A 13,640-nucleotide genomic window follows, 5' to 3' on the forward strand; every position below is an offset into this window, starting at 1 on the left:
CAGAGCTCCTCCTGCAGCAACAGGTCCCTCGCATGAAGCCAATCCTGCTGCTGCTCTTGGGAGCCTGGAGTTTCACGGGCTCTTTCCTGCTTGGGGGTTGTTGCATGAAAGGCGAGTCTGGGATCACCAGGAAGAGCTTTTGCAGAGAAATGCAGGGATTTTTCCGTGTATTACTTTGCTGCAGAGAAATCCATGGATTTTTTCCATGTGCCCCATGGGAGCTGGGCTGGTGGAGCTGGGCAACCACCCCCTGGGAACCAGGACTGCTCCCTCCCCACAGCTGATTTCTGATCCCATTTCTAGGTAAATACTTGGCTGATAACTGATGGAAGCTTATGCAAGTCTGTGGCAAACACTATGGAAAATTCCCAAGGACTGCTGTGTGTGGAACGGGTTTTAATCAGAGTTTAAGGAAAATGAACTAAATCCTTCACTCGGGACATTTCTGTTGGAAGTGTCGACAACTTTCAGCATTTTTTTTCCTTGGAAAACACCATCTTGACCAGTCCTACAGTATTTACTTCTAGATGTAACATTGTTAATGGTTTTAAAATGTAATTATTGTATTTGTAAATTGTACTCATTGCAGTAAGGCTGTAATTTGGCAGTTAGACACTTGAGTTTTAGCATTTTACCATTCATGAAATGGATGTAATTTAAACTGTGGTATATAAATCTAATAGTAGTACTGTTGAATGGCACAAAGCTTACAGAGGTAGATTACATTTTGTCAATATATACCATTTAAATACAATACTGGTGGCTGTTATGAAGGGGGTGCCTCATCAGAAGAGTTCAGTAGAACCCACACGCTGATTTACTTTCCCTTCAGCCCTTCGTACATCTCACAGAGGTGAATAAAAAGCTCAGTCTTCAGGTTTAGCTGCTTTAATTCCAGAAAAATATTGTTGTAAAGGTGGAGGTTCCCAGTACAGTCTCCCAGGAAAAAAAAATCTCACTTCCACAAGGAGTCTTTACTCCAAATTCCCAACCTGTGCCCTGCTCTCTGACAGCTGCAGATTCCCCATCAGGAGTCCCAGCAGCACATTGGGGGCCAACACTTCCCTCTGCCCCATGTCCATACATTTTTCAGGGATGCAGATAAGGAAATAAGCAGCAAAGAGACTGGGTGGTAAATCTGAGCTGCTGGCCCTGGCAGGAAATGTTCCTGCTGGTTTTAAGGATGCATTTTCTGAGCCACCCCCAGATTTTCCATTGCATTTTGATGTTCCTTTGCCTGCTTTTTCTGCCTTTCCCCTGGTTTTGAAAGCCTTGTAGGTTTAAAAAATGCTTTAAAGACAAGCAGCCCCCCCCAAGCCTTTCTATTTTACCCCTAGGGCAGGCAAGTGTGTTGGACTGGGAAACAATTCCCTGGGGAGCTGCCAAAATAGGGCAGGGCAGGAACCAGCCTCGCTGGCACTGGGAGCAGCTCTCTCGAGGAGATGGGAAAATAAAATACATGGAAGGGCTAAACTGGAGGCTGAGGCACCAAAACATGTCCCTCTGTGTTTTCCCTGGGAACTGGTGTCCTGCTGCTCATCCCTGTGCAGTGCTGGGGATCTTGGTGATGTTGGTCTCATCCTTCTTCTGGCAACGTGGGGACGGCGTTGGTGGCACTAATGGCACAGCACCTGCTGAGATGTGCAGCTCATTTCATGGCAGAATTTGGCAATATTTTGGAAAAAAAAAAAGGGATCTTTACAAAGTTAAGCACAGTCGCAGTTCAGGTGCAGAGAGAAGCACAGGAACATCCCCTCAGCAGGTGCTGGAGACTTTGGGAATGTGTAAAATGACAAATAGTGCTGATTTTATGGTCAGAAATGTTGCCAGGATTAGGTTTGTGTATTTGCATTGGAAAACTTAGACTGGGCATGAAGTGCTTGCTCCTGGAACTGTTTGGAGTGATGTAGGAAAACAGAGATCTGTGCCCATCTTCAAAGCAAATAAGGGAATCTGGAGATATCTCAGGTGTGAGGGGACTCCCAGGCTGAGACTTGTATGACTGAGGGGTGAGTTGTCTGTGTGTTCACAAAGGCAGCAACAGGGAAGATAAAGCACAATTTGGTTCTGCAGCTTCCCACACCTGGCAAATTTTGGAAGTTCACTCAGCAGTGCTCTTGGGTGGAGGGTTCCACTCCATACCTGAGTTTCCCCCTGAACTGGAAATATGTACAAAGTGTGTAACCCCCCCTTTGTGGCACAGGAATACAGGGAAATCCTTAAGAATCAGGTTTTGCATCATTGGTTCATGCTGTGTGCAACTGTTACAAACTCATCCTTCCAAAACAGATCTATGGCCTGAAAAAAAAGGGGTTTATAATGTAAATATTACCAGAACATAGAGATTTTACTTTATATTTCATTCAAAAGACAAGGTGTTTACATTAGCATTGGGTTTTTGAAAGCTTTTTAAACAAAAAACCCATAACCCAAAGCTCCCAAGCTCGTCCCAGCTGTGCTGTGGCACCAAACAGAGGTCACTTTTTTGGGATGCAGCTCCTGTGAAGTGGGAAGAGAAATGGGGCAGTCCTGAGACTTTCCTGGGGTGAATTGGCTGGCAGGGCTGTGCCCAATGTGCCCACACACTTCCAGCCCCACAGGGATAAAGTTCCCCCCTCCAGCCATGGGCAGGTGACACCAAACCCACGGCAGTGGGACCAAACCCAGTGGTTGGGGACAGGGGACAGATTCCTTCCATCATCCTTTGGCCAGGTTTTTGCACAGTGATTTAGCAGAGTGCCCTGGGGATGCTGCTCTGTTGGGTGTACGAACGTGGCACCCCATGGGAACACAACACCTGTTGTGTTCCCCAGTCTGAAGTGCAGCAGCCTGGTCTCCTTCCTGCCTGGCTTTCATAGAATCATAGAATCGATTGGGTTGGAAAAGACCTCCAAGGTCATCAAGTCCAACCCTTGGTCCAACTCCAGTCCCTTTACCAGATCATGGCACTCAGTGCCACGGCCAACCTGTGTTTAAAAATCTCCAGGGATGGAGAATCCACCCCCTCTCTGGGCAGCCCATTCCAATCCCTGAGCACTCTCTCTGTAAAGAATTTTTTTCTCATCTCCAACTTCAATTTCCCCTGGCAGAGCTTGAGCCCATCGTGCCCCCTTGTCCTATTGCTGAGTGCCTGGGAGAAGAGACCAACCCCCACCTGGCCAGAACTTCCCTTCAGGGAGTTCCAGACAGTGCTGAGGTCACCTCTGAGCCTCCTCTTCTCCAGGCTGAACACCCCCAGCTCCCTCAGCCTCTCCCCACAGCACTTGTGCTCCAGTCCCTTCTCCAGCCTCGTTGCTCTTCTCAGTTGGGTTGGAAGAGACCTCTGAGATCATCAAGCCCAACCCTTGATCCAACCCCACTGTGATCACCAGCCCAGGGCACTCGGTGCCCTGGGCTGGTGATCACAGTGGGGTTGGATCAAGACATGGTGGATTCTCACATGGACTCACCTCCAGTCCCTTCTCCAGCCTCGTTGCTCTTCTCTGACCCCGCTCCAGCCCCTCAATGTCCTTCCTGAGCTGAGGGGCCCAGAACTGAACACAACACTCAAGGTGTGGCCTCCCCAAGGCAGAGTCCAGGGGAAGGGTCACTGCCCTGGCCCTGCTGGCCACGCTAGTTTGGATCCAGGCCAGGATCCCATTGGCCTTCTTGGCCACCTGGGCACACTGGTGGCTCCTGTTGAGCTTCCTGTCCCTCAGTCCCCCCAGGTCCCTCTGCCTGGCTGCTCTCCAGCCACTCTGTGCCCAGCCTGGAGCGCTGCAGGGCTTGGGGTGGCCAAAGGGCAGGACCTGCACTTGGCCTTGTTGAACCTCATCCCATTGGAATCAGCCCATCCCTCAGGTCTCTCCAGATCCCTCTGCAGAGCCCTCCTGCCCTCCAGCAGGTCGACACTCCCTCCCAACTTGGTGTCATCAGCAAATTTGCTTTGAGAAGGTCTCAGCAGGAAAAGGTTGTGGGCAGCAGCTTAGGTTGGATCAGCTTTTAATTTAGGGCATCAAATAGGAGCAAGTATAGGGATGTTTATCCTCACATGGAAGAATTCCTTCCCAATACCCCATCTCCCCCTGCCCCCTGGCAGTGGGAAGTCCTGTCACACCAAGACCTTGACTCAAGTCTCTCTTCAAGTCTCCTGGAGCCCCTTTAGGCTCTGGAAGGGGCTCTCAGGTGTTTCCAGATCCTTCTCTTCTCCAGGTGACCCCCCCAGCTCTTCCAGCCTGGCTCCAAAGGGGCTCCAGCCCTGGAGCATTCCTAGAGGGAATCACCTCTGCTCTGTTTCCCAGCATGTGGTCCAGCAGGTCTTTTGCCAAGTCAGGCTGAAGTGGAAAGGGGGCTCAGCCCTCTGGCACTGCCCAGCTCTGCCATTCCTGAGCTCAGCAGCACTCAGGGCTGAGTGGAAAAAAGGACAAATAAAGGAGGCATTAAATGAAAACTATGTGGGTGAATGCACAGAAAAGCTTCAGCTCAGTTACTCCCCTGGACCTTTCCCTGTAGACTCTGTCTCAGCAACTTCTCCCAGAGGAATTTTCCCCTGGGAATTCGGCAGCCCACACCTGCAGGGTCACAGTTCCTCTGGTGGAGTGGGAGGGTTTTTCCCCACAGTCACCTGCAGACTTGGGTTTGTAGATTTTAGGGGCAGGAAGGGAACTTTTTTGTAACTTCTCTCCTGTTTGTTGTAACAGGCAGGTTTCTCAGCCAGCTTATGGTGAGACCTTTCAGACCATTTTTCTACTTTAACAATATTCCTTAATAACTATGAAATCACTCAAGAGTATGAAATGTTACCAAATAATGAGCTTTTCATTTTGTGCCTGCCTTTGTTCTTAATTATCACTCCCCTCTTTAAAACTTCTTGGTTTTTCTGTCATTCAGTATTTCAGTTAAATTTATTTGTATTTGATCTGCCCTTTCAGGTTTTATCTATTAGAGGTTTTTTTAAACTGTAGGTGGGAAAGGCCTGGAAGTTTCTGTTGGAATCCCATCCCATTTTGGCCAGGCAGGAAGGGGATGGGGAGGGAAGGCCACTCCAGATTCCCCAGCACAAGCATCACATCAAGAGTCACCACTTGCCTTTCTCCCAGCACGGGCATTTTGTAAAGACTGGAGAAGGTGACAGATTCTTAAATTACCTAAGAGGGAGTCAAACATCTTTTACTAAAAACATTCAGGCCTCTCCCTTGGTTCCCCACCTCTGTCAGCAGCAGTTTCTGTGCCCACTGGGCACGAGGGGCAGTTGTCAGAGGAATCCTGCTCCATTCCACCTTTTTTTTCTTTAAATACACCCATGAGTCTGTTACCCAAACACTCAACATCTACTTAGAAACCCCCCATTTCACTACACTGAGCATGGGGTGATTTTTCCCCTACATTTTTGTTGATTTCATGTGAAAACATCTTGGTTAAAACACTTAATTTTGCAGCTTGACATATTTTATATGTAACATCATCATGTTGTACTTTCGTGGTAGGAAATTCCCGTCTCAAAGATTTCATTTCATAGCCAAAGTTTTTCTGTTCTTTATCCTCCCCATTTCCCAAGGAAAGTAATCCATGGAGAGGTTTTATGATAATCAGGATTTTAATTCTAATTTCAATCAGGATTTTCATTCCTATTTTGCTGCAAGGCCAGGAAAAGATTTGCAGGAAGCCTTCCCTGTCCCTTTAGGAGGGATGATGCTGCTGGCAGTGGTTCTTGGAACCATTAGTGTGGGGATGCTCTTCCAAGGTTTTCAGACAAGCAGGACCCAGCACAGGCCACGCAGGATGTGGTGGAACACCCCAGGTTTTAATGAGACATTTGGGATACCTTGGCCCTCCATTAGACATCCCTCTCTCTTTGGGAATGGCTGTGGATGTGCCGTCCTGCTGTCGGGTTCCTCATCCACACAGGGATGGGGATTTCCTCTCCCAAGGTAGATGAAACCACCTGGTTTCTTGGATGATGTAAAACACATGGAGATGCTGGTCATGGTCTGAGCGAGGAATCCCGCTGGGATGTGGTGTGGAATTCCTCTTCTGCAGCCAGACCCGCTGGGTGGAGGGCAGGGAATGTGGGAGAACCCCACCAGGACACCCCAGCAGTGAATCCAATTTCTCCCCCAGGTATCACCCTGTATCATTTTCTGAACTCCCTCATGTATAAAATGTTTATAAATATTTGTGGATTAAGATACACAGGTCTATTTTTAAGATTTAAGTTAAATAAGTTAATGAATGGCTGGCCTTTTTTGCCTAAACGTGCAATGAGATATATTATACCTTTAGTCTACGATGGCCTAAGTACTGCTTAGTCTGTGATGAAAACTTTGCTGCTTTCCTTCTGTTCTCAGAGAAAAAAAAAAACTGTCCAAGACCTCCAGGTTTGTTGCCCAGGGACTCCTGCAGCGAAGCTTTGTATTTGACCACTGGTTATATGAATGTGTTGTATTGACTTGTTGAAGATAATCATGGAACAACATATTTTAAATGTTACTTGCCTTATAGATTAGAGTACGACTATGTGGATATCATTTTTGTAAATACTGTTTTTTATAAATGTCTCTCCTCCATTCTCCCTCTCACCCATTTCACCCAATCTCGAATATGCAATTACTGACCACCCATAACGTTGCGACAGAGAAACCCCCACGTCAGGTCAAAGTTTATTAATTCTATACATAAGAACCACATGAAATACCCAATTCAGTTGCAATTTAAATGTGATTATTATTATTTTTTTTTTCCTTGAAAATAAACAAAAACCAGTAAGACATTACTTTGTCTGAGTGAGCTTTGCCTCCATGTGTGGGAGAATCCAGAGGAGCTGAGCAGAGGTGGCAGGGGCTGACCCCCAAAAAACGGTTCCTGGCCCCTCCAGAAAAGGGTTCCTGGACCCCAAAAAAGGGTTCCTGGACCCCCCCAGAAAAGGGTCCCTGGCCCCCCCAAGAAAAGGGTTCCTGGACCCCAGAAAAGGGTCCCTGGCCCCCAAAAAAGGGTTCCTGGCCCCCAAAAAAGGGTCCCTGGCCCCCAAAAAGGGTCCCTGGCCCCCAAAAAAGGGTTCCTGGACCCCAAAAAGGGTTCCTGGACCCCAAAAAGGGTTCCTGGCCCCTCCAGAAAAGGGTTCCTGGACCCCAAAAAAGGGTTCCTGGCCCCCAAAAAGGGTTCCTGGCCCCCAAAAAAGGGTTCCTGGCCCCCCCAGAAAAGGGTTCCTGGACCCCAAAAAAGGGTTCCTGGCCCCCCCAGAAAAGGGTCCCTGGCCCCCAAAAAAGGGTCCCTGGCCCCCAAAAAAGGGTTCCTGGACCCCAAAAAGGGTCCCTGGCCCCCCAAAAAAGGGTTCCTGGACCCCAAAAAAGGGTCCCTGGACCCCCAAAAAGGGTTCCTGGCCCCCCCAGAAAAGGGTCCCTGGACCCCAAAAAAGGGTTCCTGGCCCCTCCAGAAAAGGGTTCCTGGCCCCCCCAGAAAAGGGTTCCTGGACCCCAAAAAAGGGTTCCTGGACCCCAAAAAGGGTCCCTGGCCCCCAAAAAAGGGTTCCTGGCACCCAAAAAAGGATCTCTGGCCCAAAACCTGTCATTGCTGCTGGAGTTATGTATGGGGACAGGTCAGGGCTTTTGGGACACTGGGAATCCACAGGGATGGAGCTGGAGGGGACCCCCAGAGGTCATGGGGACATGCCAGGGTTCTGGGGACACTGGGAATCCACAGGGACCACAGGGACAGATGGAGCTCGAGGGGACCTACAGAGGCCATGGGGACATGCCAGGGATGTGGGGACACTGGGAATCCACAGGGACCACAGGGGTGGAGCTGGAGGGTACCCATGGAGGCCATGGGGACACACCAGGGCTGTGGGGACACTGGGAATCCACGGGGACCACAGGGATGGAGCTGGAGGGGACCCACGGAGGTCATGGGGACAGGTCAGGGGTGGCATGTGAGAACAGTGGGAATCCACAGGGATGGAGCTGGAGGGGACCCATGGAGCCCATGGGGACACACCAGGGCTGTGGGGACACTGGGAATCCACAGGGACCACAGGGATGGAGCTGGAGGGGACCCAACGGAGGTTGTGGGAACAGGTCAGGGCTGGCATGTGAGAACAGTGGGAATCCACAGGGATGGACCTGGAGGGGACCCATGGAGCCCATGGGGACACACCAGGGCTGTGGGGACACTGGGAATCCACAGGGACCACAGGGATGGAGCTGGAGGGGACCCACGGAGGTTGTGGGAACAGGTCAGGGCTGGCATGTGAGAACAGTGGGAATCCACAGGGATGGAGCTGGAGGGGACCCATGGAGCCCATGGGGACACACCAGGGCTGTGGGGACACTGGGAATCCACTGGGACCACAGGGATGGGGCTGGAGGGGGCCCACGGAGGCCACGGGGACATGCCAGGGGTGGGGACACTGGGAATCCACAAGGACCATAGGGATGGAGCTGGAGGGACACTGAGAATCCACAAGGACAGATGGAGCTGGAGGGGACCCACAGAGGCCATGGGGACCTGTGAGGGAGTACAGAGACCTGTGGGAGCCGTGGGGACATGGGGGGATTATAGGGACACACAGTCCCCTCGGAGGCTGTGAGGACAAAGACAGGGAGCCGGGAATGCGGGACCAGGAATGCGGCGCTGGGAATGAAAAGGGGGCCGGGAATGAAAAGGGGGCCGGGAATGCGGGTCCGGCTGTGGCCGCCCCTTCCCTCCCCTGAGCGCTCAGGGCGGTGGAGGCGGGCGGGGCCGTGGGCGATGCCGCTCAGGTGGGTCCGGGACCATCGCCCCTCCCAAACACCCTCCACGCCGCAGGTTCTCCCTCTTAGAGCCAAACTTTGCCCCTCATAAAGCCAAACTTCCCCCCGCAGGTGCCTCCAGGTATGTCCCGACAGGGCAGGAGGAGCTGAACGAGTGTCTGGAGGGGCTGGGGACCTCTCCAGGTGTCCCCCAAAACACCTCTGAAGTGAGAAGCAAAAGCGGGACGAGGCTCTCAGGGTGCCTGTCTGGGCCCTTCTGGTGAAGGTGCTTGAATTTAGAATGATAAAACTGAGCTGTGGTTCTCAGCCAATACCTGCCCTTGGTAAGGGAGGCAGTAAAACCCTCAGCTCAGAAATGTTCCCAGTCTCCCTGGGTGCAATTTAACTCTCTGTTCAGTTGGGCTTTGGGGAAGTGTTACTGAAAGCAGCGGGATTAGGAAATCAATTGGGGGCTTTGCCTGCCCAGTTTTGGGGCTGGGGCTGATGGTCCCAGGTCTGACCTGGGGCAACCACTCCCCACTGGGGTGGGCTCTGGCCTTGCAATGTGACTCAGCTTTCTGTGCCCTGCTCCGAGTCTGAAACCAGACTTTTGCTACCAGCTGAAACCTGCTCTTGGATTTCCCTGGGTAAGAGAATAAACCTGTCATAAATTACTTACTTGATTACATTTTATGTGCACAGCTGAAACTAGAACAGTATTAGTTGGGTAGAAACACTTGTACTCATGACTAAGCTTAACTCTAAACCGCTGTGAAATGCAGACAACCTGACCTGTCACTGCAGCCACTTGCTGGTGTGACTTTGACATTTAAATGACAATGAAAGAGCACAACTGAACTACTTGTGGTTTCTGTCGTGATTCTTTTAATCCGCGATACGGCCCCTCAGCGGCGCCGTTTCAGCACAGGGAGCTGATCTCCCTCCTGCTGCAGCCCACGGTGCAGCAGGATGTGGGGAGCAGCTCGGCTGCCTCACGTCTGCTCAGCACAGACGTTTGGCTGGAGTGTGGCAAGTCTTGCTCTGGGTTGGAGCTGCCCTGCTGGGTCTCTCCGTGGTCGGTGCCCAGACTCTGCTCTGTATAGGCTGAGGGGTCGGCGCCACCGTTGCGTGGGAAGGACTGGGGATTTTCACTCTCTGTCACATAAAAATTAGAAGTTAAAAGTTAGCAGTCATGGAAACAGGAGTAATTCACAGTATTTATCTTTACTAGAAAGACAGACCGACCTCCAGGCGGGGAGCTGACGGTGTTACCCTCCGTGTTTCTGACATCACTGACTTCTCACTTACACAGATGTGCAAAGTACACAGTCTGTGAGCAACATGTTTAAAAACCCCGGAATTCATGGATTTATATTTAAGAGTATTCCTTGCTGCCTTGTCAGTCTCACACTGATTTATTTCCTTCCAAGGGAAAAGCTGTGGCTGGATGTGTCAGTGGCACATTAACCTGGACTTGCCTCTGGGCTTCCTGAAATGCAGGTTTTACATTAAGGCATCACCTACCCCACACCTGCACAGTCCTGGGTGTTCCCACGGCAGTTACACTCACAATTCAGCTGCATTTTAAACACCTCAGTACAGCTGGGAGGCTGGAAAGGTGTAGTAGTTCTCTCACTTACTTGTGCAGCAGGGGGTCTTCAACAGACTCTTGGGGAGGGGCTGCAGGTGGCATTGCTTTCTGCATTTGTTTAGAATTGCTGCTACCAGAGAGTTTTCCAAAAGCACAGATTGGGAAGTGCAGAAAGTCTCTGTTCCTGCCATCGGCCTCAGTTATTTTCTTGTTTTCTGTTTATTTTAATCTGTCAGAGTGCAAATTTCTAGCAGCGTGTGTAATGGCTTAATATTCTGGCTATCCAAAAACGTGCTGATAAGCATAAATATATATGACAGCATGTGAAATTGCAGAGTAAATATTCAACATGCTTTAATTATAATATTCTTATGTTGTGATACAGTTTCTGGTTTCTAGGGGGGAAACTGCAGCAAGCAGTAAGACACTTGCACTGCCTGAAGCAAAGCTCATCACTGGCACTTGAAATGGGATGGCAGAGAGATTTTCAGTGGTAGCCTTGGCTTAACTCCTGTTCCTCAGGTGAGCTTGGAAAATCTTGATCTAAATGTTTTTTCTTTAGCAAAACAGCACAGGAGGCTGAGGCAGGAAAGCTGCAAGACCACGTGGAGTTGCTGTGCCTCGCTCGCTGTCTCCCAACGCAGCCCGTGCTGGAGCTGTTGGGGGGAGCAGTGGGAAGGGAGGGCTCCCGAGGCACAGCCCATGCTGGAGCTGTTGGGTGGAACAGTGGGAAGGGAGGGCTCCCGAGGCACAGCCCGTGCTGGAGCTGTTGGGTGGAACAGTGGGAAGGGAGGGCTCCCGAGGCACAGCCCGTGCTGGAGCTGTTGGGGGGAGCAGTGGGAAGGGAGGGCTCCCGAGGCACAGCCCGTGCTGGAGCTGTTGGGGGGAACAGTGGGAAGGGAGGGCTCCCGAGTCACAGCCCGTGCTGGAGCTGTTGGGGAGAGCAGTGGGAAGGGAGGGCTCCCGAGGCACAGCCCGCAGGGGCTGTGCTGCTTCCAGGTGCCCTGGGAGCTGGATGCACCGGGGTGATCCCGCGGTGCTCCAGTTGGTACTCACCCAGCAGGGAGGGGTAGCCCGTCAGGTGCCTCTTCCAGCGGGAGCCGCCGCAGGTGAACACGACGGCTCTGACAAAGTCTCTCCCGCAGAGCCTCACGGTGTTTCCTTCCCCTCGTGCTCCCTGTGCCACGAGCAGGAGGCTGAGACAGGCCAGTGCCAGCGCCGTGCCCCTCATGGTGCCGAGGGTTCCTTGTGCCTGGTGTGGGCAGCACAGGAGGGATTGGCCAGGCCGGGTGGGGAGCTGTGCTGGAACATTCCCATTTATACCGGCGGCCTGTGCGCTCCACTGGGTAACGGCTCGTGCTGAGGGTGACTTAATGTTTGCTGAAAACAAGTTAATCGCTTGTTTCCGGTCATGTTTGAAGTGCTTTGGGATCTCGGGCAGGTATAAAACACTTCTGAAAACTCGTCCCTGCTTTATAGGAACACCTGAGCTATAACGTGTTTATGGGGGACGGGCTTTGGTGGGTGCTGTTAATGTGTGTCCTGCAAGAGTGAAAGGATGTTTATGACATGATCTGGAGATAATGGGTTCTGTCTGTGCCCCACACAGCTGTGCTGAGCAGGATGTGCCCAGTCCTGCCTCTTACCACAGTTTAAGCAAAATCCTGCCTTTCTGTGGGAGTGATCCCAAAGAAAAAGGGAGTGAACTCCTTCCCGTGACATCTGCAGTTGGGCACCTCTTCATCCTCTGCCTTATTCACATGCTGAGCTGGTGACTGGGGATGCCTGGGAGGAAAAACCTGCCAGTGCCAGGCACTCATGGGAAAATCATCTACCAAGGGGGTTTTGAGGCTGTGAGGCCTGTGGTTGTGGCCCTTGTCCAAAAAGACATAGAAAAGAAGGGGAGATGGGACTGAAGAAAGCACAGAATAGCTACAGGTCACCATCCTGGCCCTCCTTTGATTGTTGGTAGCACCTGGAAGACAGAAGTGGGTCCAATAAAGCAGCGTGGGGCTGCTCTGGGACCAGTATCAGTAAACTGGTTACAAACAGCCTCTTCTAACACTTGGGATGTTCTTGGCTGCAGTTGCTGTAACCTTCTATAAAATATTCTTCCAATAAAATGCCCTAAGGAGGAAACTTGTGAATTACAAGGTTGGAAATTCCATGTTTAAGAACAAAATGCAGAAGGAACTTTGGAGACTTTGAGCCCTTCCCAGCACCACAAGGGTTTTCCAGCACCATAATGTTCCAGTTCATTGGCTTTCACTGTGTGCAGGGTGGGTTACGATGTGCTACAGCTGCACACAGAGCTTGTTTTGTAGCTGTAGCATTGGTAAGCAAACAGATAATGGAAAATACATGGTGTATTTTGTTCAGATTGGTAATAATGATTAACACATGATTCACCTTAATGGGTGTCTGTCTTTGAAGTGCACAAAGATTAATTTTTGTGTCAGGTAAGTTTGCATGTTCCCTGTTGGATGTGCAGTACACAGAAGGAAGTGAATGTTAATGCATCACAAATGATCCTTAACTTCAGTGATGTGTTTAAATGTTGGATGTTTATTGTCAGGGTAATGAGAGAGGCTGAATGCTTTGTCTCTATAAAATACACATCTCCATATGTAATGTGCTCATCGGGCATCAGGGCTACAACTTGTGCTTGATTGCTCCTCCCTGGAGATGCTCTGGATTTTCTGTGGGCAGGAAGTCCCTGAAAGTCTTTCTGTTTCTTCTGCTCTGCTCTCCAAAATCCAGCCTGGGTAGCCAAACAGAGCCTGCTTCCAACCAGCATCCAGGTGAGCAAGTTCCCTGCAGCCTTCAGCCTTCCCACTGCTGGGCTGGGCTCTCACAAAACACAGATCTGGGGCTGCCCAAGTCACTCCCTGCCCCAGGACTGTTACCTGTGTGAGGAGCTGCTGGAAAAGCATCTGTGTGGGACAGAGTGATTTTAAACTGCAATTTCACATTATCTAAACTTGCCAGGGGTTGGAAAGTGTGTCTCTACTTATGCTTGGCATGGGATGATGACTCTTTGTGTGCCTGATGTCACTCAAAGCTCAGCATTCACCGTCAGTGGTGGGTTATGGGATAAGATGGATTTATTTCCTGGATGATTTCACAGGGAAGGTTCAGATAGATCTGCTATGGGGTTGTATCATGGAGGTGATTTTTGTTCTTGAATAACCCAGGGAGAAAAGACCATGGGGATAAAAAAGAGGGAGGGGATAAAGACCAAAGGAGAAAAGACTACAAAGACCTTCCCATTATCCATATTACAGAGAAGGTAATCCATGTATTAACACTGTTCAATGGGGGGAGTTCCAGGGGAAAATTGAGGG

At 50.6% G+C, this 13,640-nt stretch overlaps 2 protein-coding genes across 2 annotated transcripts in view; one reads left to right on the plus strand and one right to left on the minus strand.

Annotated features, from left to right (window-relative positions):
- Positions 1-3,334, plus strand: part of SGIP1 (SH3GL interacting endocytic adaptor 1) — a 61,400-nt gene extending 58,066 nt beyond the window's left edge. Inside the window, exon 24 of the mRNA XM_071564911.1 lies at positions 304-3,334. Within this exon, the coding sequence (XP_071421012.1) occupies positions 304-326 (23 nt within the window). The 3' untranslated portion in view covers positions 327-3,334. The remainder of the gene's footprint in view (positions 1-303) is intronic.
- A 6,290-nt stretch (positions 3,335-9,624) lies between these two features.
- INSL5 (insulin like 5) lies at positions 9,625-11,527 on the minus strand. Its single transcript, XM_071565697.1, has 2 exons — positions 11,353-11,527; positions 9,625-9,860 (listed from the first exon to the last, which is right to left on the minus strand). Exons 1-2 carry the CDS (start codon positions 11,525-11,527, stop codon positions 9,625-9,627), a joined length of 411 nt encoding a protein of 136 aa, XP_071421798.1.
- Between the last annotated feature and the right edge of the window lie 2,113 nt (positions 11,528-13,640).

Source organism: Pithys albifrons, chromosome 10 (genome assembly GCF_047495875.1).
Source record: "Pithys albifrons albifrons isolate INPA30051 chromosome 10, PitAlb_v1, whole genome shotgun sequence".
Lineage (NCBI taxonomy): Eukaryota > Metazoa > Chordata > Aves > Passeriformes > Thamnophilidae > Pithys > Pithys albifrons.